Source organism: Hyperolius riggenbachi, chromosome 9, assembly GCF_040937935.1.
Source record: "Hyperolius riggenbachi isolate aHypRig1 chromosome 9, aHypRig1.pri, whole genome shotgun sequence".
In the NCBI taxonomy this organism is placed as follows: domain Eukaryota; kingdom Metazoa; phylum Chordata; class Amphibia; order Anura; family Hyperoliidae; genus Hyperolius; species Hyperolius riggenbachi.
In genome coordinates, this window is record NC_090654.1 from 209828220 (window position 1) to 209851765 (window position 23546).

Below are 23546 nucleotides of genomic sequence, written 5' to 3' on the forward strand. Positions count from 1 at the left end.
TCTATTGGAACTCTGTTTCTAGCGACCAATCCATGAGGCGCCAAGATCAACTGCTGCTTCAGCAAGCAGACTCAACCCCCTACATACAGTAATTATGATGGCTAGTCTTTTAAAGATGTCTTTACAATTTATTCACTTATTTTGATTTGACTTTATCCAACAGCATCTCTCCATATCCAATGGAATGGGCAATATTCAGGTGGATGCTTCCTTTATGCAAACACTGTGGAATGTTCATCCTACATGCTCTGGGAGCAGTGTGGCAGAAGGTGCGTCTTTGTTACTTCAATTATTGTTCTTACTCGATTAATTTTTTTGTTTGCCGCAGCACACGTCTTAGGTGTTTAAATCCCATCATTCAGTGTATTAATTAGCATCTGAAGACATCTTAAAGGGAACCAGAAGCCCCAGAAAAAAGATTCTGTACATACCTGGGGCTTCCTCCAGCCCCATACGCACGGATCGCTCCCACGCCGCCGCCCTCCGCTTCCTGTATTCGGCGGTACCGGGTCCCGTAGTTTCGGCCAGTCGGCGGCAGCACGCGGCCAATTGTCCGCATCACAGAGGCTCCCGGCATATCCTTACGCGTGTGGCTGCCTACTGCGCAGCCGCACGCGTAAGGGTATGGAGGGAGCCCCTGCTCATGTGGTCAACTGGCTGTGTCCGGCGGAAGTGACGGGACCCGGTACCGGCGGATCCAGGAAGCGGAGGACGGCAGTGTGGGAGCAATCCGTGCGTATGGGGCTGGAGTAAGCCCCAGGTATGTATAGAATATTTTTTCTGGGGCCTCTGGTTCCCTTTAACAGAAATAAAATGGTTAGTGTCAATACTACACCTTCAACATATGGGAAGCACTATGGGCTAGTTCACACTGCAGTGCTTTTTTGGAGATTTTCAGCCCTTAGCAAAGTGCAGTGACAAGGTAATACAATTGAAGTGTTCTCACTGTAACATGCAATTTGCATAAAATTGCAATTGCGCTTCAATGAATGTGCAAAATTCCTTCAAAATTGCTCGGAAAATCGCTTTGCAAAATCGCAATGGCAGTTGCAAAGACAGAGTGGAGAACGTCAGTGACATCTTGATATGATATAGAAGGAAGATTGATTGAAGTAAAATGTTAACTAAAATGGCAGTCATTTGTATACTAAGGGGCTTTGCTACCAGGCGTTATGACTTGCTTTAGCAAAAAGGAGATCCACTGAGCACCATGAGAGCTCCAAAACCATCTGCGTTTCTTGGTATGGCTATCCAACCATGACCTCTTTCAACTCCTCCCATATCTTCTGCTGCATGCATCAATGGGCAGGCTGAAAGAAGTTAAGCGGGTCATGCTATGGACCTGCAGTCAGTTGCCAATGAAAAATTCATTTAACTTTGTGGAGCTGGTTGACAGAGCGTCGTTCTTCATGGTACTAAGTTTCCTTAATATATTGTAATAATCTAAAAAGCACGTAGTGCATTTAAAACACCAATATGTAACAATTAATAAAAAAAAAATAAAGTGTGCAGTAACAAGAATAAAGAAATGGACAATAATTTATATAGGTACGTACCTACAGTCACTCGCACATTCAATCAGACCACAGCCATACTACCTCGACTCACTAAAGTGCAAAAATGAACCAGTGGGGAGGAGGGGTTCCTGAAAATTGTGCAAGAATAGCAACAAGTAAAAAGCAAAAATATGCAATTAACCTGCTAATAAACTCTGCAGGCTTCTTTGAAAGACTTGACAACCATTAAATGTACTTAAAAGTAGTTAAGCAGTTTGTAGTCATTGCACATTTAGTTCAAATCTTATGCAGGATGATACACGTCAAATTGTTTTTCTCTTTTTGTGGGTGAATCAAAGTCACTAGCTGCAATTGAGGCAGTAAGTGACAAGACAAATAACATTTATATTGCGCTTTTCTCCTGGCGAACTCAAAGCGCCAGAGCAGCAGCCACTAGGGCGCGCTCTATAGGCAGTAGCAGTTTTAGGGAGTTTTGCCCAAGGCCTCCTACTGAATAGGTGCTGGCTTACCGAACAGGCAGAGACGAGATTCGAACCCTGGTCTACTGTGTCAGAGGCAGAGCCCTTAACCAGTACACTATCCAGCCACTGCCAAGTGGATAATTGTTCTAATGTAATGTGCTGATGTGTATTAACCACCAGTGAATGGCATATGGGAGTGTGAGAAGCAACCAATAGCTTGCTGTGTGAGAAGCAAGCAACAGCTTGCGCCGTATGCTATCACTATATTTGCATAGGTTTTCTTTGCTCTCCTTTATCAACCCAACAAATGTTCCAGGTTCAAATCCTAGGATGTTGAACAGCCCCCCCCCCCCCACCGAAATAAAGAAAGAAGTAGTAGTAGTCCTTAAAGAACAAGCGACACCCATGCTAACCTAGAAATAAAAAACACATATATAAGTATGAATTTTATAAAGGAAAAGCAGAAAATCCTATTCTAGGCAGTGGCCATCTTGCCAAGCTAATGCTGACATCATATCCTCCCTGACTCTTGATTTTCCCCCTTCCATCTCTTGCTCATTGTGTATTCATTAGCTGCCCTCCTTCCAGAGTCTTCAGACACTCCCACTGAGGTGTATACTAACAACTACTGTCTTTTTTTTTTATTTACACATCCAATCACTGAGTCGCCTCAGCCTTGCTTGTAAACAGAAGTAATCAGAGGGTTTTTCTGTTAAGCAGCTAGGCAGGAAAATAAATGGAAGAGGAGGAATATATTATAGATAAAAAGAACTCCCAGCATTCAACTGTTTGGCACTAGGGCCAGTGCTCCTAAAGTATGTGATAACTACAAACCATAACAGCATAACATTTTTTGCAAGTTTTGAATGCAGGATTAGCATCTTTATCACTTAATACACTCAGACCATTTGCTGTTGAAATTAGATTTTTATGGTGACAATACCGCTTTAAGAGGACGGGCCTTTAGATTGTGACTCAGTAGAAGAATAACTAGTGTCATAAGTAGTTCAGTGTCAAATATTTGCAATGTATTTAATTCTGCTGGTTCACAAAGACACTGTTTGTACTAAAAAGTTAATAAACTATAAAAAAAACCCCAACTTTTATATACTAGGGATTGGAACATCGGGCCAAGGTTTCCGAGGCTGTGCAACACTGGGAAACTTCAGTGGTATAAAAAAACCTTTCTTGGATTTTTTTTAATAGAAATGGTCTGTTATTTTATGACAAGTTTGCCACTCTAATTTGTGTAAAATTGTATTCCTTACCATAATATGGTGAGTAATTGTAAGAGAGAAGCTCCTTCTAGTGACCACCTGCACTAATGTGGCTGTTAATCCACAGCCTCCTACAGGTTGCCATTAAAGTGAGTGGTGAAGTTAATGCAGTGAATTCACTTCATTTTACAGGAAGCTCTTAATCCGCTTGGTACAATTTAACATAAATAGATATTCGTTATAGTCCACATACTGTGGTCTTCTATCACCCAGCTATAAATAGGCTTGGAGTAATTATTACTATTTATAAAGTGCCAACATAATCCACGGCGCTGTACAAAGTAAGAAACAAACATGGGGTACATTATAATACAGACAATGGTAAACACCAAATATAGACAGTGGTACAAAAATCAGAATTGGTAGATGTAGTCATTCTAGTGATAAATATACCATGATGAATAAAATGTTTAACAAATTCCAAGGCACAAAAAGTGAGAGAGCCCTCCCCTACAAGCTTATAATCTAAAGGAATTAAGTTCCAGTAATTAAAAATTTAGTTAAAGTACCATATTTTTTGGCACATAAGACGCTCTGGACTAAAAGACGCAAGTCAAGGGTTGGGACCTGTTTCCACCAAGCGATTCGGACGGTGGCAGCATTATCTCCTATGGCAGAGTTTCCCCGCACAATTTGCTTATGAGAAAACTCTGCGGATTCGGCCTGATTTCAGCACCAGTGGAAACGGGCCCTTAGAGGGCACAAACTTGGAGAAAAAAAGTACACTAAACCTGGTGTGTCCATGATCCAGAACTTGTAGATTTTCTCCCCCAAATATTGTGTCCCCATGTACCTCCTGGGTCCCCATGTGTCCCCCTATGTGTGTCCTCTTGTGTCCCCCTATGTGTGTCCTCTTGTGTCCCCCTATGTGTGACCTCTTGTGTCCTCCTATGTGTGACCTCTTGTGTCCCCCTATGTGTGACCTCTTGTGTCCTCCTATGTGTGTCCACCTGTGGTCCCTCATGTGTGTCTTTCTGTCTCCATGTGTGTCATTTTGTCCCCATGTATCCCCTCCACTCCTCGGTGTGTCTCCTTCGTTCCCCTATGTGTACCCTCCGCTCCCCAATGTGTACCCTCCACTCCCCATTATACTCGCTTTACAAGCAGTGGCAGCATGGCTCACCTGATCCATCAGCTCCAGTGGCAAACACAGACCTCTCCTCTCCTGCACTGCTCCCCTAGTTCTGGCATCTGCTGATGACGTTCCCAATATTGCGGCGGATCGGCGGTTTGTATCGGTGGGTGTTTGTAAGTTGGGCATATAAGATGCAGGGACTTTTTATCCCCAGAAAAGCGAGGGGGAGTGAGTCCTAATTGTCAAAAAATACAGTAATTAAAAATGTAAAGTAATTAAACTTGATACAGACAAAAAATACTGCATAGTGCAGCTTAAGCACATTTCCCACAAACAAAGCATTTGAAGCTTTCCTGTCACCATCCCTTACAATACGCCAATTGTTGCTAAAATAATAGTACTATAGTTCTTTTGTAGCGATCCAGTAACTGAAAATATGAGCAAGGTAGTTCAGTATTTTTAAAAGCATTAATATGTTCTGAGAGTTGTCAAAATAGTTTGAGCAGACTGCCATTTTTGTTATGTTTAGTTTGTTTTCTGTGCCCTAGAGATACAGCCCTGAACTGATTAGAGGTTCAGTTCTTTGATTGTGAGGCACACTACGTGGAGGTCGGAACCACAGGCTCAGCTTAATGGCCTGAAACACCACATCTACCATTAACAATCACAGTAGCAGCAGCAGCAAAACCCTCCTTTTTTATTCTTATCATATTAATCTCAATGCCCTGAGGATCTAACTGTGGCGCACATTGATAAGTGTCATGTCTGTGTAACCTTTTCTCTCTCTCTCTCTCTCTCTCCTTTTACTGTTCACTTCTCATATCATTTGTCTCCAGTAAATTTTACAGATACATTCACTACATTTCCAGCAGCTGATTCAATAACCTGTCCCTTGTATCATATGCACCATTTTTTTCTTCAAAAGAAAGTGGTAAAACGAGCATTTGATAAATGCATAGTCCTACTGTATCAGATATCTACATCTGTCTACTGTATATGTCTGTCTGTATACCAATCTATATGTAATTCCAGTGACCATTCCATGATGATTCCATCCATCAGTCTATCTATAAATCCGCGTGCCTGTCTACTTATCTATACTCTTTGATGATAACCCACTATGATACTACTTGCAAGTTAACCGGGGATTCACTTGGGCAATGTTAGACCTGGAACCCTGTAGCAGTACATTACTAAGCCATTTCTAAGAGCTTGTGATTTGAAAAGCTCTTGTTAATGTAATGCTATGGGTGTGATCCCACTAGAGCGATGAGCTTTTATAAAAAAATCATCCATAGCATTGCATTAGCAAGAGCTTTTCAAATCACCAGCACCTAGAAAAGGCTGCTAGTGGGTTTGAGAGCTTACACTTGCTTTACATCTGGCAAGAAAAAAAAAAATATGCAGTGAAATATTACTAGTAAAATTCTCACTCTCCCTGTACTGCCACACAGAGGCAGAAAAGTACATTATTCTCCTGTAAAAGATGTAGAGGAGATGCATATAACTAAACTAAAGATCACAGATGTAAAAGATTGACACCTTTTTAATGGTGTGGTGGGACAAGTTGGTGATGCAACTGCTTGCTGGAGGTTTTCCAAGCTCTCTAACAGCTACAAAATGCTTTTTGGTAATACAGCATACTGATAAATACTCTAAAATATGAGTTTTGAATGGAATTGAGTATAGTTATCTCTCAGGAGAAACATTGAAAAGGTTTTTACCACTTTAGGCCTAGAGAAAAGCTGTTGGAAAAACGTACTTTCTATGATGCAATTTCAATTGTGAATTACAGCTTATCTGTATCTTCTAAGGGACTAATATAACAATATTTTGTTGTCATTTCATGGCTGCCACTTGGTATTATTGTCTCTGATATAACAAATATAATGAGGAAAAGAGACCAATGGCCAATTTGGGAAGTAATGGTTCATATATTTTTCGTTACTAAAGTATGGAGAATGTTAGAATCTTGTTTCTTCTACTTTCTAGAATCTTAGTTTTTCCCTTTTTTCCCCCCAACTTTTCTTTTTTCCTACATGCCACTCCAAAGTTAAAACAAAACTGAGACTCATTGATCTTGATATTATTTACATGAATGATATTTCAGACACATCATCCACAGTAAGGTCTCACTTAGGCTTTTTGTACACTGCCCCTTCATGTATCCATTTCCTCATCCACTTTTGTCAAAGAAAGGGCATCCAGTATTTTCAATGGTACGGTTTCCATTACATGCAGTTTGTGTGTTTTGTAAATGTACTGTGGGTGAAATTTTGTATCCATTTTCTTCATAGCACCATTGAATAGCTGATCAGCAGACACACAAATGACATAAGAACTGATTTATGTAATTTTTTTGTTATGTGCTACGAGGTGCAGTTATCTGTTAATACAGCATGCCCCCAAGCGCTTGAAAAATGGTCTGGGCATGCATGGATTTGATCATTTAAAAAGCTTGGGTATCATTCTGTCTTACTTATACGTTGTTTTTTTATTTTAGGGTATCTCCTTGGTGGACATGTGGTCAGGTTTTTCCATGGTCATGATGAGTGTCTGACTATACCATCTACGGACCCAGCAGAGGCCCAGCATAGGTGAGCTGACAAAAGTTTTTACCAGGCTGTAAATATTGGTAATATCAGTGTCAGTTTTTTTGGGATGGTTATCATACCGTCGTATTTCATACCGTTGCAACCCTACTGCATAATAGTAGCAGTAGACTTTTTTGTATCATGTGAGCCATCAGTTATAGGGTACCTGTAGCCAGAATAGGATAAAAAAAAGTTAGATACTTACCCCAGTAGAGGGAAGCCTCTGGATTAGCCTTCATGTAAAGGTTGATCATGTGGGTGGTATTCCTTTTCAAAGGTGGGCATTGACATCAGGTTGCAGTTCCCATGAGGTTCAATTACCACTAAACTTGACTCAATATTGGCTGGCCTGTTTGTGCATTTAGAGTGTTTGGTGAAGGAGAGGAGCAGACTTAACAGCTTGAAAAAGGACATAAGAACTTTCTTATTTTTCACCTTAAAGAGAACCCGAGGTGTGTTTAAAGAATGTTATCTGCATACAGAGGCTGGATCTGCCTATACAGCCCAGCCTCTGTTGCTATCCCAAACCCCACTAAGGTCCCCCTGCACTCTGCAATCCCCCATAAATCACAGCCGTGCTGTGAGGCTGTGTTTACATCTGTAGTGTCAGTCTCAGCTGCTCCCCCGCCTCCTGCATAGCTCCGGTCCCTGCCCCCGTCCCTTCCCTCCAATCAGCAGGGAGGGAAGGGATGCAGGCGGGGACTGGAGTTCTGCAGGAGGCGGGGAGAGCAGCAGACTGACACTATAGAGATAAACACAGCCAGCTCTGACAAGCTGTTTGTCAGCAGCGTGGCTGGGATTTATGAGGGATTGCAGAGTGCAGGGGGACCTTAGGGGGGTTTGGGATAGCAACAGAGGCTGGGCTGTATAGGCAGATCCAGCCTCTGTATGCAGATAATATTCTTCAAACCCACCTCGGGTTCTCTTTAAGGTTCAAACCCCCCCAGTGACCAGGTAATTTTTGTACAATTCGGGACTGCGATGCTTTGACGGTTAATTGCTCGGCCATCCAACTTATCACCCAAATGAATTTTGCCTCCTTTTCTGCCAATCAACAGTGCTTTCTGTTGGTGAGATCTGATTGCTGCTGTGATGTTTTTAAAAAAATATATATATTTTTTTAAAATATTTTCTTCTCCCCTCCGAGATCCAGTCAGCAAGATCACCTCTCACAGACATAAGGCTATGAGAGGGATTAGTTTGTGTGCCTCCCCAGGGGACAGCTCAGTGACAGAGCTGTCCCCTGTACAGAGCTGTGCTAGATCACAGCGCTGTACAAAAGAAAATTGCTGTTGTTTGTCCCCCTGACAGCCTGGCAGCTCCAATTACAGCTGGCAGGTTGTTCGCAGCCATCTCCCCCACCTCCTGCAGTGAACAGGCGCTCATTCCCTGCGAGATGTCGCACCAGTGCATCCTGGAGGAATGAGAGAGCCACTCTGCGGCCGCCATCCTGCGTTATGCAGTTGCAGAGTGGTTAACTGTAAGGAGAGATTATTCATGAGATAAACAGATAAGGAGAGATAAATCATGAGTTAATTCGAATAAGGAAAAAAAAAACTGAGTTAAGTCAGTTAAAGCGGAATATAACCCTGCATTTCAACTTTGCTCTAAAACATTATTTACAGTATATTATATGCAACCAGCATTTTTTTTTTACTAGACCAGCATTGGAAGGGTTACACAGGGCTTTAAAGTTCCTGGAGATTTCTGCAGACGCATCCGAAGCTGAAATAGATACATTTTGTTTACATAAATGTATCTAAGTGTTGAATGTGACTCATCTCTCTGACTGAGAAGGAGCTTGGAGGACAGCCAAAGAGTGTGTAACATTTATCAATAGATACATGTAACTAAATAGAATGTATCTATCTGAACTTCTGCATATCTCTCCACGGAACTTTAAACCTCTGTGTTTAACCCTTCCAATGTTGGTCTAGTAAAAAAAAAATGCTTTTTGCATATAATATGCTGTAAATAATATTTTAGAGCAAAGTTGAAATGCAGGGTTATATTCCGCTTTAAGGAGAGTTAACAAGTAAGGAGAGGTAATTCAACAAAACAAACCATGAATCAGCCCCAATGCCCCTGCATAAAAGACACAGTTGTGAATGCTGCAGTATTATTGCAAGCCGCAGTTGAAATCTCAAGTTAACTTTTTCATTTGTTTTCTCTCAATATTTCCATTCATCAGGAAAGTAAATTATGAAGCAGGAGGAGCAGGTGTTCGCGCCCGGTCATTATGGAGAGTGGAGCCCCTCAGAATTAGGTAACTAAAGTCAACCAACTACATACTATTTGTGCAATATATACTAAAGAGTAGGATTATTATTATTAATAATGTGTAAAGCGCCAACATATTCGGTGGCGCTGACTTATTAAGTACATATTCTTCTAATGTAGTTGGAGTGGAAGCCACATCCGATGGGGGCAGACATTCCGCCTTCGTCACATTACAACTGGGCAGTATTTGGCACTTACAGAGGACCAAGGACTGGTGCTACAAGACCGAGCAAAGTCAGACACAAAGTCATCAGCTTTCTGCTTCAGAGCATCCAAAGTTAGTATACTCTTTGATGAATCCTTCGTTTTTAATAAACTGTTACTTAACCTGGGAAATCTGTTAGCATCCAGTTTTACAGTGCCCTCATTTAAAATGGATGGCTCACCAGCCACTGAAAAGGTAATTTTTGTAGACTAGCAGTAGCATACAGAATAGAATGTCATTAGCACTCCCATATTTGCATTACTTGTGGGTGCGTAGAGCAACTAAACAAATCCTTTGATCTGTTAATCTGCTCCACTTTTGCATAAGGCTATATACAGTTTTGATAAATCATCCTCATTGATTTTAATTTTGCTCATATAACAAGCTAATTACAAAGCCTTTGCAATCAGATTTACTTTTTCTATCCTGTTTTCTTGACGTTGTTCTCAGCTCATTTTTCTCTGCTCTAAAATATTATCCACAGCATGATAACCTTTAGGGGAAAAATATGCATTATCATTTATGGAAATTCTAAAAAAAAACCACCCCTAAATATTTAGCTTTTCCAGGAGCACAGAAAGGGTTAACCCTCAGTGTTTCCTGTACAGGCAGAGAGGCCGGACTCTGAGTCACAGCTGCTGATAAGATTGTTCTGGTTATCACATTTTAATTATGTCCCTAGTACAAAGTATGGTGACAAGATATCATTTGGAAATAAAGGTGTATTTATTTATTTTTTGGTGTTTTTTCCCCCACTATTTTCACGTGCACGGGGATGCACGTGCATGCGCAAAAGCGCGTGCACGTGCACAGCGGCAGCAGCACTGTCTGACTTATAAAAACGGTCCTTTAGCCATTAAGAGGCTCTTGCAGGTTGTTTTTATAAGTCAGTATGTCATTAAGTGGTTAATGCAGAATTTAAATTTAGAAACCATGGCTATTTGACCTATACTGTTTTCTTTGTACAACAAGTAATACCCCCTTTTCTAAATAGTTGAATAGCAGCTTTATAAAGCCACAGCACCATCAATGTCTATGCAAGACAAGTAATAACATGAGTTGGGATTACTTGACAGTTTGAAAGGTCTTCACCCTAATGATTGCTATTGTATAATAATGATGTGCTGCTTAATTTAGTTCTGATCAAGTTATCTCAGCATCTCAATTTTGTTTACACCCAGCAGGCTTCTGGCATTTACAAATAAAATATAGTAAAATAGAATGTTGTAGAATTTAAATCCCTATAATTAACACTCTTTTATAAAGGTCACCAACTTTTCTAAGAGTTGGACTGCTTTAACATCTCTGCTTGATAGCAGCCCATGAGTCACAGACCACTACTATATATGCAGTACAAGTGCCATGCGGGCTGTAATTATTCCTAAGGACAAAAAAGGCAAATTAATAGACTCTAGTTATTGTAGTCTAGGTAGAATGTACAAGTTTGTGAGCATGAAGACTGGTCAGAAAGAGCTGCCTACTGAATTAAAAAGAAACAATATTTTTATTTCTGGTGTTCTATATAACAGGAGGAGAGCAGTGGTAAACAATATAACCACCTTGTTTCAGTGTAACAGACCCTTTCTTACATTCTCACCAACATGTTTGTTTCATTTAGGAAAAACTGGACTCTGGGCCTAAGCGTGATATTGAGGGAATGGGAGTAGCAGAAATTAAATATGGAGATTCCATTTGCTTTATCCAGCATGCCGACAGTGGCTTGTGGCTGACTTACAAAGCCCAAGATGCCAAAACAGCAAGACTGGGACCACTTAAAAGGAGGGTAAGAACAGAAATCATGTTTCAGTGCTGCAAAATTTATATTTGTACTAGTTTTCTGTATTTAATAAGATGTATGCGGACCTGAACCTGCATGATTACAAATGTTCTGAGCTGACCTCAGTAGCATCTGTGAGTCTTAAAATACATTTTATGCAAATATTGGACTCTACAGCGCAAAGTCAAACTGCTGCCTACCTCTCCCAAAAGCTAACTAGTGCCCTAACACTTAAAGTGTATCTGAGATAAACTTTTACTCATTGCATAATTGTGTTCCTTTCATATACAGGTCCTTCTCAAAAAATTAGCATATTGTGATAAAGTTCATTATTTTCTGTAATGTACTGATAAACATTAGACTTTCATATATTTTAGATTCATTACACACAACTGAAGTAGTTCAAGCCTTTTATTGTTTTAATATTGATGATTTTGGCATACAGCTCATGAAAACCCCAAATTCCTATCTCAAAAAATTAGCATATTTCATCCGACCAATAAAAGGAAAGTGTTTTTAAAACAAAAAAGTTAACCTTCAAAAAATTATGTTCAGTTATGCACTCAATACTTGGTCGGGAATCCTTTTGCCGAAATGACTGCTTCAATGCGGCGTGACATGGAGGCAATCAGCCTGTGGCACTGCTCAGGTGTTATGGAGGCCCAGGATGCTTCGATAGCGGCCTTAAGCTCATCCAGAGTGTTGGGTCTTGCTTCTCTCAATTTTCTCTTCACAATATCCCACAGATTCTCTATGGGGTTCAGGCCAGGAGAGTTGGCAGGCCAATTGAGCACAGTAATACCATGGTCAGTGAACCATTTACCAGTAAACCACTGGTAAAGCACTGTGAGCAGGTGCGAGGTCGTGCTGAAAAATGAAATCTTCATCTCCATAAAGCTTTTCAGCAGATGGAAGCATGAAGTGCTCCAAAATCTCCTGATAGCTAGCTGCATTGACCCTGCCCTTGACAAAACACAGTGGACCAACACCAGCAGCTGACATGGCACCCCAGACCATCACTGACTGTGGGTACTTGACACTGGACTTCAGGCATTTTGGCATTTCCCTCTCCCCAGTCTTCCTCCAGACTCTGGCACCTTGATTTCTGAATGACATGCAAAAGTTGCTTTCATCTGAAAAAAGTACTTTGGACCACTGAGCAACAGTCCAGTGCTGCTTCTCTGTAGCCCAGGTCAGGCTCTTCTGCTGCTGTTTCTGGGTCAAAAGTGGCTTGGGGAATGTGGCACCTGTAGCCCATTTCCTGCACACGCCTGTACACGGTGGCTCTGGATGTTTCTACTCCAGACTCAGTCCACTGCTTCCGCAGGTCCCCCAAGGTCTGGAATCGGTCCTTCTCCACAATCTTCCTCAGGGTCCGGTCACCTCTTCTCGTTGTGCAGCGTTTTCTGCCACACTTTTTCCTTCCCACAGACGTCCCACTGAGGTGCCTTGATACAGCACTCTGGGAACAGCCTATTCGTTCAGAAATTTCTTTCTATGTCTTATCCTCTTGCTTGAGGGTGTCAATGATGGCCTTCTGGACAGCAGTCAGGTCTGCAGTCTTACCCATGATTGCGGTTTTGAGTAATGAACCAGGCTGGGAGTTTTTAAAAGCCTCAGGAATCTTTTGCAGGTGTTTAGAGCTATTTAGTTGATTCAGATGATTAGGTTAATAGCTCGTTTAGAGAACCTTTTCATGATATGCTAATTTTTTTAGATAGGAATTTTGGGTTTTCATGAGCTGTATGCCAAAATCATCAATATTAAAACAATAAAAGGCTTGAACTATTTCAGTTGTGTGTAATAAATCTAAAATATATGAAAGTCTTATGTTTATCAGTACATTACAGAAAATAATGAACTTTATCACAATATGCTACTTTTTTGAGAAGGACCTGTAGTTTATAGGGCATTCCTCAAGCCAAATACTTTTTTGTTTTGTTTTAATACTCTAATTCCCTATAAACTAAACAAGCCTCACCCACAGCTTCTCCAGAGTGCCTTGGCACTCTGAGCCTTAGTAGCAAGGGCTTATGGGAGCTCAGTCTGGGCAGGAAGAGGAGGAGGTGTTACTAGCCAGAGATTTCAGAGGCAGAGGGGAGTGAAATTTTCACAGGGTGAGGGCTGGAGATGCAGATCAGCTTGCCTTTGTGTAATGTGACAAACAGAACATGGCCGCTCTCATTGTATCACAGAAATAAATAATCATAAACGGTTGAAGCTGTTTGCAGCTAGATTTGCTGTGTAAACTATCTAAACTTTAGATAAGATTTATAGACAAGTTACTTGTTATAGTTAGTTTTTCATCTTGATCCGCTTTAAATGGGCAAAGTAAAGTAGTTATAATAAGAACCAGTGGGGAATTTAAGGAGTGCAACTTAGCTTAACTTGTTTCTCTGGAACTACCAATTTCTGTAACGTGCAACGTTCACTGAAGTTAATGCCTTAATATGGGGTTATTCATAAAGTAATATGCTCAGTTTCCATTGCTAAAAGTTCATGATAGCTCTGATTTAACATCTGGACTTGGGCTGCCTGCAGCTGAGGCCCCCTGCACACTGCAATTGCTTTTTGTGATTCCGATTTTCACTGGATGCTAGCAACACAAGAAGAAAAACGCAGAAAAAATGCATCATGCATGCTGAAGTAATACTACACAGTGGATGGTGGGTCAGATTACAGATCTCAGACCTATAATAAGTTAATCTACGTTCAGAAATTCCTGTAATTTAGTAAAAAATAATTTCTTAACCTTCCGTCCAACACCATGGATCCAGGTCAGTGGGAACTTTCAGGACTTCAGTTGATTAGATAGCTGTCATGGATTGATTTCTTCAGAAAACGTGTTGCTTCCTTTGATCTGTCGCTGATAAGAAATCCCTGCTTCCACCTGGATGTCTGAAATGCATGAAACTCTGGAAGCTACAAAGGACTGAAACTGAGAGACCTTTCACTTCATCACAGTTACAGCTTTTGTGTGTAGAATTCTTATGTTGCTCTGATAGCCAAGAAAGAGTGAAGAGTCTGTATTAAAATGAATGCAAATTTAGTTTGAATGCTGTGCCATAATTATCCAGGAGGGCAGATGCCAGGAATGGTGAAACTGACCTATATTTGTTTAAATCTGACCAGGCAATCCTACACCAGGAAGGTCATATGGATGATGGCGTTACTTTACAGAAGTGTCAGCATGAAGAGTCCCAGGCTGCTAGAATCATTCGCAACACCACAGGCCTGTTCAGTCAATTTATTAGGTATGGATGCTCAGCAGGGTCTATATTTGCCACACATCACACCATCGCCTTGCTAATAAAGTTATTTCTAAGTTCTTGGGAGGACTCAGAATAAAGTGCAAATCATGATCGAAAAGATTTTTTTTAAAGTAAATGTGTAGAATTTCTGTCTTTACTAGTTTTCCAGCATATATTTGCCACTGTTAAAGTGTAGCCTTTATCAAGTAATATTGGCAACAAATATATATGTATATTTAGTGTCAGTGTTTTACTTTTTAATACAAAATATCAAAATCGGTTTGCCTAATTATGTATATTACTTAGCCAAAGTTTGTCTCCACTGGAGATCTAATTCATATACCGTATATACTCAAATGTAAACCTATTTGAGAATAAACCGAGATCTCTATTTGTACCTGAGAACACAGTCACACATGGTTGCCTCCACTATAAACCAAGGGAGACATTTTATTTTTTTCTCTTATGGTTTCGCACCTTTTAGAATGCTCCCTTATACTTGTATACATACACACTGGTCCCAATCCAATTAACTTATCCCCGGAGTTTTCTCCCAGGAGATAATATTTCATCTGCTCTAAAAACAAAAAAAAAGATTTGATAAGATTTGAAAATATCTCAGTGAAAATGTAGGAGAAAAGTTAATTGGATATGGGTCATAAAATCATAACCACAATACGTCTAAGCTTTTATCTTTTGATTTGCTTGTTAGTCAAAAATATATCAAAACAGCAAGACAACTGAAGCTGAGTTGTCTCCTTAAGCCAACATAACTCCATTTTAAATCTCTGTTACATTTGCTTATTCCAGCGATCTGGATTCTCTAACGGGAAACAACCGGACAGCCCCCGTCGCCCTGCCTATTGAGGAGGTAGTTCAAACCCTGCAAGACTTGATAGCTTATTTCCAGCCTCCCGAGGAAGATCTAGAACATGAGGATAAGCAGAATAAACTCCGTTCACTCAAGAACAGGCAGAACCTCTTCAAAGAGGAGGTATGACAAAAAGCACCATTGATATAAGCAACACTTTGCCAAATTCTGTGAACATTGTGTATTTAAGTTTTTATATTGTGGAAAAGGTGTTTAAAACGCTTTGGGGTTTTTACAACTGTCTGACATATTTCCTGAATTGCTGTTCAGGGGACCTCTAGGACTCCCTGCAAAATGAATGTATATATACATCATATTTTTGCACTAATTAGTGCAAATAGGACATGTAATAAATGCCCATTCTGCCAAAACGTATGTGCACCGTGGGAGTGCGTGTGCGCGCACACTGCGCTTTGGCGCACCCAATTTACCTCTTCAATGCGTGGCGGGAAGCAGTCAAGACCTGAGTAGGTATGAAAATTTTTCTTTATATTTTGGACAGATTATCACATATCCTGTCAAGACACAAAGTACTGGATTCTTCTAGACAGGGACACAGGTGACATGAAAAACTACTTCTCACAATTTTGCTATCAAACCCAAATCTAAAATGAGCATATTCTCTGTAGTTCAGAGTCTTGCTGTAACCAGTATATTCCATTTTTTTGTATTTTTCCTCATGATTGTTCTTTTATATTTTAGTTCAAATTTATTTTCCCTTATGTTATTTGTTCTACATTTTCTTGTCTCCCTTACAGAGACATAAGGTTCCTAGATATGTTAAAGAAATGAACTAGGATTTTGTGTATTGGGTCAAGAGGAATCTAACTGCCCACTACAGGAAACTGTGGTGTTTATTTGTAGTTAAACAGGGTACCCTGTGTATACCCAAAACATCAATACCAATGCCAAAAACTGTATTTAGAACTGAGAAAAATATAGCTAGTACCTACTGGTTCCGCACTGCCCATAACACCAAGTATACCCCAGTAATATCATTGCAAATGTTTCCCCATGTAAACTTTGTTTACTAAAACAGTGGAAGCTTGTTTGTTTGGAACAAAGCAATCTGCTAAATTGCAACTCTATACACACACACAAACACACATGTTATGCCTGGCTGAAGAGTGGCCTGGCTTTCATTTGCTTGTATCAAAATGTGCTCACACTTTGCAATAAACAAGAATTTTTTCTTACAACAAATAGCATGATTCAGCAGGAAAGGGCCCACGTTAGTGTGCATAGTTATTTTTACCTGCCTGCTTGCTGCTAGGGTTTACTTTGGCTTTGGAGCCTTAACCTTCACAGCCCGCAGCTTATAGCTCTAATTTTCCGGAGGTATCAGACAGGCAAGTTTTTTTTCTTTACTGCTCCACTGACTGTGAACAGTCTGAACAGCTGCACACTTTCTGTTACCTAGCCTTTTTGCTTTCTATGAACAAAGTCTATAGCAGTGCTCCCAATGAGTAAAAATTCTAACATGTTAAATAGCTTCACCCTGGAGGGGAAGGTTGGAGCTAGAAAGTGTCTTAATAATTAACACAGCTTCTGTTTAAACCAACTTCTGCTTCTCATTTTCTAATCCCAACTTCTGCCTTCTGGGTAGGGTTAATTACCTTATTTGAATTTTTTAGCCTGTCTAGAAATTATCAAAACCCTTTTTAACCAAAGGACTTTTTTTCAGTTTCACATAGAACTTGTTACCAAAGACAGTAATTATATCCAACTATTAGCATAAGTGTTTAGACAAATGGGTCCTAAAGGTTCCTAACTAAGATGATCCTCCACAAGTCTGAGACTTTTCAATATGACCGATGTAAGACTAAAAGAGCAGGAGGAAGTAAATTATATAAAAATACAAATTTTATTAATGACCAAAATACAAACATATGTAATATAAATCTATTTAAAATTGACCAGAACACACAGGTGGGCCACCATAGCCAGGCCTGATGAAAAAATGTGGGGGATCCCCCACAAAAAATGTTTAATACTGATAGTGCACAGACTATCAGATATCTTTATAGAGAAAAAGGGGGGGGGGGAGATTCCTAGTAGGTAATTTTTGGAGCAAAAATTGACCTCTAAGAAAAATTGTTCCATTGATTTTAAGGACCAGGTGTTAGAGACCTAGATGGAAGAAGACGTCCTAGTGAGGGAGCACTGATGTGTCAAATTTTGGCTGTGTTGCTGCAGTGTTTCCAGTGGTTTGTAGAATTAGAGGTTAGGTGATGACCGGAAAAGATTTCAATTCATCACAGCAGGTGAACTCACTGCATATGCTTGCACATAGTGAAAAAACTGATGTATAAGTCCGCAAGTCAGGCAGGCCGTCTCATTTAAGGCTCTGATAATGGCCAAGTGCACTGAGGTAAATAAATTGACACACACTGTATGTGGCAAGCACTTCGGGCTGGTAGGCAGTATTTGCACAGCAGGCCTTACACATCCGCAGACCCCAGGAATGACAGGCAGTTTGGCAGGGTTGGTGCCCCAGTCAGAAGCACATTCTCACAGGCACATGTTTAAACCCCAGGCATATGCAGGTATAGATAATGTGATATTGAGGTTGATAAAGTTCACTCATAGAACAGTCCCCCAGGGTCACCCCTTCAGCAGCATCAACTTGACATAAACAAACTCAACGTTCCAGCAAGCAACAGCATATAAGTGCATCCTAGAAGGATGTATCCAATATAATAAACAGTGATTGTTCCTTAAGATGCCGTTTTCCAAGTCACCAGCAGGAATACATAACATAGAGATATACTCATCTGAGGAGGTAGATCACTGCGAGGTCCATCCACAAAGGCCCATGTGCTGCCACCACAAGTGTGTCTGGTCAAAGAAAGAGCCCTAGAAAGCCAACCGGTTTCACTGGTAAGAGTACCAGCATCATCAGGGCAGGCTCAAAAGTTGTGCTGCCTGTGGGAGAGAGGAGCCGGCCTAAAATGGCGCTGAGTGGCCAGAGGACGGCACCACACCCCCCCCCCCCCGGGGGCCCCACCCAATCCCACCACCGCTGGAGGCAGGCAGTAGGCAAGGGGCGGTGGCGGAGGCGTGATGCGTCCAGTTCTCCGCATGTACGCATGGCGTTTCCCCCGCGTCCGCATGCGGTAATGCGGATCAGTATGGAGGGAACGCGCACATGCGCACTAATGTACGCATAGCGTTTCCCCCGCGTCCGCAACCGCTAGGCGGATCGAAGCGGAGGGAACGTGTACATGCGTACAATTAAGGCGACCCACAGAGACCCCTCAGCAGGGGTCCATTTTTGCTCCAAAAATTACCTACTAGGAGTCTTTTTTTCTCTATAAAGATATCTGATAGTCTGTGCACTATCAGTATTAAACATTTTTTTTTGGGGGGGGGGGGGATCCCCCACATTTTTTCATCAGGCCTGGCTATGGTGGCCCTCCTGTGTGTACTGGTCAATTTTAAATAGATTTATATTATATATGTTTGTATTTTGGTCATTAATAAAATTTGTATTTTTATATAATTTACTTCCTCCTGCTCTTTTAGTCTTATATTAGCATAAGTGCATGATATTTGTTTGACATCCATGACATCATGACTACTTATTTGTGATATATCCATACAGAGGGAGCTTTCATAGTGTATTCTTAATGATCTGCTCATATTAACAGTTTGCATGTGAATAGGTTACACTTTTTACATTTCTTGATCGTATCATACTCCTATCTCAGTAACTGAAATATGAAGTCAAATGTAAAAGAAGGCGCAATACAAAAAGGGAAAATGGAAAAAAAAAATCAAAGATAAGACAGATCCTTCCTCTTCCCCCAGCCACACTCCACAAAGGCTTGTGTCGAGTTGATAAGTTATATACATTTTTTGTGAATTGTTGGATGCTTGTATTGGTTACTCACTATTATCTAAAGGGCCACACTGCATGCGCTTTGATCTGATTGAAAGAGAATCTGTACTGTCTGATTTGTACAATTAAAAACATACCAATCGAGTCACTGTGATCTCCTGGATCCCTCTTTGCCGGTTCCGCCGTTCCCCGCCAAGATCATAGGTTTTAATTGCCAATTTTAGGCAGTGTTTACAAACAAAAAACATGTCCGCTAAGCAGGAAGTGATGTGTGTATGTATATATGTATATATATATATATTATGTTACAGTATACTACAAGTTTTTACTACATAGTGAATTATCTGCACTCCAGTCTGGGATTCTCACAGTTTCTCAGCATGTGACAGTCAGCTCCCCCCCCCCCCCCAGCCTCACACTGTGAGGAGTAAACAAAGCACATAGAGCCACAAGGGGGCTTGCATAACTTGTATTTATTACAACAGAGGCAGCCCATTACTCCCTGGGTCAACAAAGCTTGACAAAGAAAAAGATGTATTAGATATATTACAGAGGCAGCGCAACTAGAAAAAGCTGCAGTAATACAGACCACATTACATTAGAGCAGGTATAGTAACTTATAGGATACAATAAATAAGGCTGAAAATGTTGTTACAGGGTCTGTTTAAAAAGACTCTCTGTAACAAAATGTTCAGCCTTATTTCTTGTATCCTATAAGCTCCTATACCTGTTCTAATGTGGTCTGTGTTACTGCAGCCTTTTCTAGTTGCACAGTGGCTGTGTTATCTCTGTTATATGATCTAATCTTCTTTCTTCTGTCGGCTGAGGCTGGAATGGTGGAATGTGTTGTGCTGCTTGTCATTGGCAGAAGCTATACACACCCTCTCCAAGCTCTGTATGAGTCAGAGACTGAGTTCCTCTCAGCCTATCACACTCTAGTTAGAAACCATGTCTTCTGTTTGTGAACAATGCCTAAAACTGGCAATTACAAGTCAGGATTGCAGCAGGGAGTGGCAGAAACAACACAGAGGGGCCCAGGAGAACATAATTAATAGAATGGTATGCTTTTTATTGTAATAATTTTAGAGTACAGATTCTCTTTAAGAAGCTCCTGTTTTGCCAAACGCAAGGACAAGAGAATTTAATGGAAATTGCGGAGCTCCTTCTTCAGTGGTGCATTTAAATTTTGCGTTCATGTCAAGTCAATGGAAGCATATGCAAATTGCATAGCAAACGCATTGCTCTGTAATATTTCACATTTGAAAAAAGTTCATGCGTTTTTTTTTCTTTTCATGCCAGGAAACCCAATCGTGCATGCCATTAGCACCCGTAAATCGCAGTGAAATGTGCACTCAGCACAAACTGAAAATCACGATTGCAGTCCACCATGATTATCGCAATCCTAATTTTCAGTGTGGAAGGTTCCTAAAATGCACTCTATTCAGCACCAAAGAAAATAATGACTCTATGTATTAACTGGTAATATTCTATATATAAAAAAGTCATGCAATAAAATGTTTTACTGTACTGTGTGACTGAGAATTATGGCCATTTCTGACACATTTATGGGAAAAGATTAAATGTGGTATGATTACAGTCTCGGTAATTAGCAAAAAGCTAAATGCCTTCTTATTGATCTTTTCTGCAGTACTGAATGCAATTATTGTTTGATTAATCCATTTGTTTGTTCTAGCAATTGACGTTTCTTCTTCCTCTGTAGGGAATGCTGGCTCTAGTGCTAAATTGCATTGACCGCCTAAATGTTTACAGTAGTGCAGCACACTTCACTGAAATTATTGGGGAAAAGGCTGGACCAGCATGGAAAGAAATCATGAACCTCCTTTATGAATTGCTAGGTGAGTAACACTGACCTTTAATGACAGAACATGGCTGACTTATCATCCAGGACTAATGGTAACATTTTCTGAGAAGTAAAAAAATACTCCAAATGCGCAAATCTCCACTAAACCAGGGAAAGAATTAATCTGAACCAATCAAGGGTTCATTTATCAGCTGTTATTTGTCTCTATTTCTGTTAAGCAGCATGGTAGAATAGTGGCCAGCACACTTGCTTTACAACATTAGGTTCCCCAATTGAAATTTGGGCCGGAATGCTGTTTGCATGGCGTTTGTATGTTCTCCCTGAGTTTGTTTAGGATTCCTCTGGGCATTCTGTTTTACTCCTACAGCCCCAAACATACAGGTAAGTTAATTGGTTACCCCCTAAAGTTAGCCTTAGTGTATGATAGGAACATAACACTGTGTGATTATGGTTGTGATTAGAGCTCTTATGGGGGACAGCTAATGATATAACTACAGGTTCTGCAAGTGCTGCAAAACATGTAAGCTCTATATAAATACACTATAGTAATAATCATTTCTCTTCCTGAGCAAGAGGAAATTTGTGTAATGTGTAAAACTTTTATAAAATGCATGTTTCCTGGATTATTTATGTTTTCCAGACCAGTAAATAAATACCAGGTTATTTTAGGGATCCCTGGTCTTGAATACCAAGACCCTTCTCTTAACTTGCTATATAGCATTTATGCATTTCCTGTTGTTCTAATATGTTTGTTTTGTAGCTGCCCTGATTCGTGGGAATAGAAGCAACTGTGCACAATTTTCCAATAATCTTGATTGGCTTATTAGCAAACTAGAACGTCTGGAGTCTTCTTCAGGTATGTCCATGTTGTTATTATAGTCCACAAAATACATTGAAAGAAATCCAATGTTCTTGCTCATTTCACAGCAGTGATAATCATAATCGGCTAATTACAAATACACAAAATTTCACGTTAATTTTCGCAATAACACCTATACTTAATTACACATTGTTAATTCAATTGATTTTGTAATATCATTCGTAATTTCACATGAATTTTCGCATAATGTTTGTGTTATTTCTTCAGGAATTTTGTGGTGAATAGCAAAGCCTCCATACATACTATTGTCAACAAAATTGCTACATATGTTAAGAAGAATAGTGGGTATAAGTCAGAAAAATAATTTTTCAAAAATACCGTCTAGTTTTTGAGAAAATAGATTTTAAAGATGCAAAGAAAACATTTTTTTTCAGAAAAATAAACTCAATTTCTGTTCCTCACTATTTCACAGTCAAAAATATTGTCAAGCGGTTATAATGGTACATAATTACATAATTACTAATACACTGTTACACTGTTTTTCTGTGTATCCACTCCAGCAATATGGCAACTTACATAGTTACATAGTTAGTTTGTTTGAAAAAATCCATCAAGTCCAAACAGAAAAAAATAAAGCTAAAATAATAAAATTAAAATTATAAAATAAAAATAGCGTTCTAACTAGCAATACAGTATTATACCAAAATCAGCTTATAAATAGAGGTCATTGCATTTTCTCAAATTTGATTTGAGTATATTTTTCACAATATTCAAGATGAATAGGCATTGTCACTAATGTTGCTGGGGAGGTTGGAGGTACCTATGGAAACCTGTTCCAAGAAAATAAGAAAAGGTGGGAATTTTCTATTAATCAAATTTGCATTTTTGGCAGGGTACATGTTTTAAATGCAAGGCTGGTGATCAAATTGTAGCAGTTTTTAGTTCATGCTGCAAACTATAGTATCATCCAGACCCCCATCCAGGCATGCAGCTTGGGTGGCCAATAAGGAAAAGGCAAGAAGTGTGTGTCCCTTCTTTCCCAAACCATACCAGTGGGGTTTACGTTTTGTACTTGAAAGCCACACACACGCACGCACGCACACACACACACACACACACACACACACACACACACACACACACACACACACACACGCACACACTTAAATATTTGTGGACCTGGGCCTCCTCTTCAGTTATGTGTGTTTTGAGAAGCTGGTCCAAATTTTTTTTGAGGAGGGTGGATGGTGGAAGCAACCAGATGCCATTGATCTTCCAGACGGAGAATTTTGCCAAATTGGTGCCAAATTAAATGTGAACAAAATACTATACAAAGTTCATGTCATCTCACTCTTTCTTTTGTATGTTATTGCAGGAATATTGGAGGTTCTGCACTGTATCTTGATAGAAAGCCCTGAAGCTCTTAACCTAATAGAGAAAGGACACATTCGCTCTATAATTTCTCTTCTGGACAAACATGGAAGAAACCACAAGGTATAGAACATTTTTTTATTTGACCTAAAAAAAAAAGTTGTTACCTCTAAATCTCAGTTCACACTAGAGCCAAAAAGTTTTATGAATCGGCAAAAAGACACGTCAATGGCTCATATAGGATCCGTTCACGCTTGTAATTTAGCAAAGCTTATGTTGAATCCGTTACGGTACATAAATGCAAAGTCTGGATTTGCGTGATATTTTCCGCTTGAGTGAATGGGTAGATGTCTGTACATGATACGCATTCATTCTGGATTGTAC

At 40.0% G+C, this 23546-nt stretch overlaps 1 protein-coding gene across 12 annotated transcripts in view; it reads left to right on the forward strand.

Moving 5' to 3' along the window:
• Positions 1–23546, forward strand: part of RYR3 (ryanodine receptor 3) — a 1134733-nt gene that overhangs the window by 483757 nt on the left and 627430 nt on the right. For all 12 annotated transcript variants that reach the window (XM_068253938.1, XM_068253930.1, XM_068253931.1 and 9 more), the window contains 10 exons: positions 164–269; positions 6834–6927; positions 9116–9190; positions 9325–9481; positions 11028–11192; positions 14319–14440; positions 15248–15431; positions 20870–21005; positions 21732–21827; positions 23167–23285. In XM_068253938.1, coding sequence (XP_068110039.1) covers positions 164–269; positions 6834–6927; positions 9116–9190; positions 9325–9481; positions 11028–11192; positions 14319–14440; positions 15248–15431; positions 20870–21005; positions 21732–21827; positions 23167–23285 — 1254 coding nt within the window. The remainder of the gene's footprint in view (positions 1–163; positions 270–6833; positions 6928–9115; positions 9191–9324; positions 9482–11027; positions 11193–14318; positions 14441–15247; positions 15432–20869; positions 21006–21731; positions 21828–23166; positions 23286–23546) is intronic.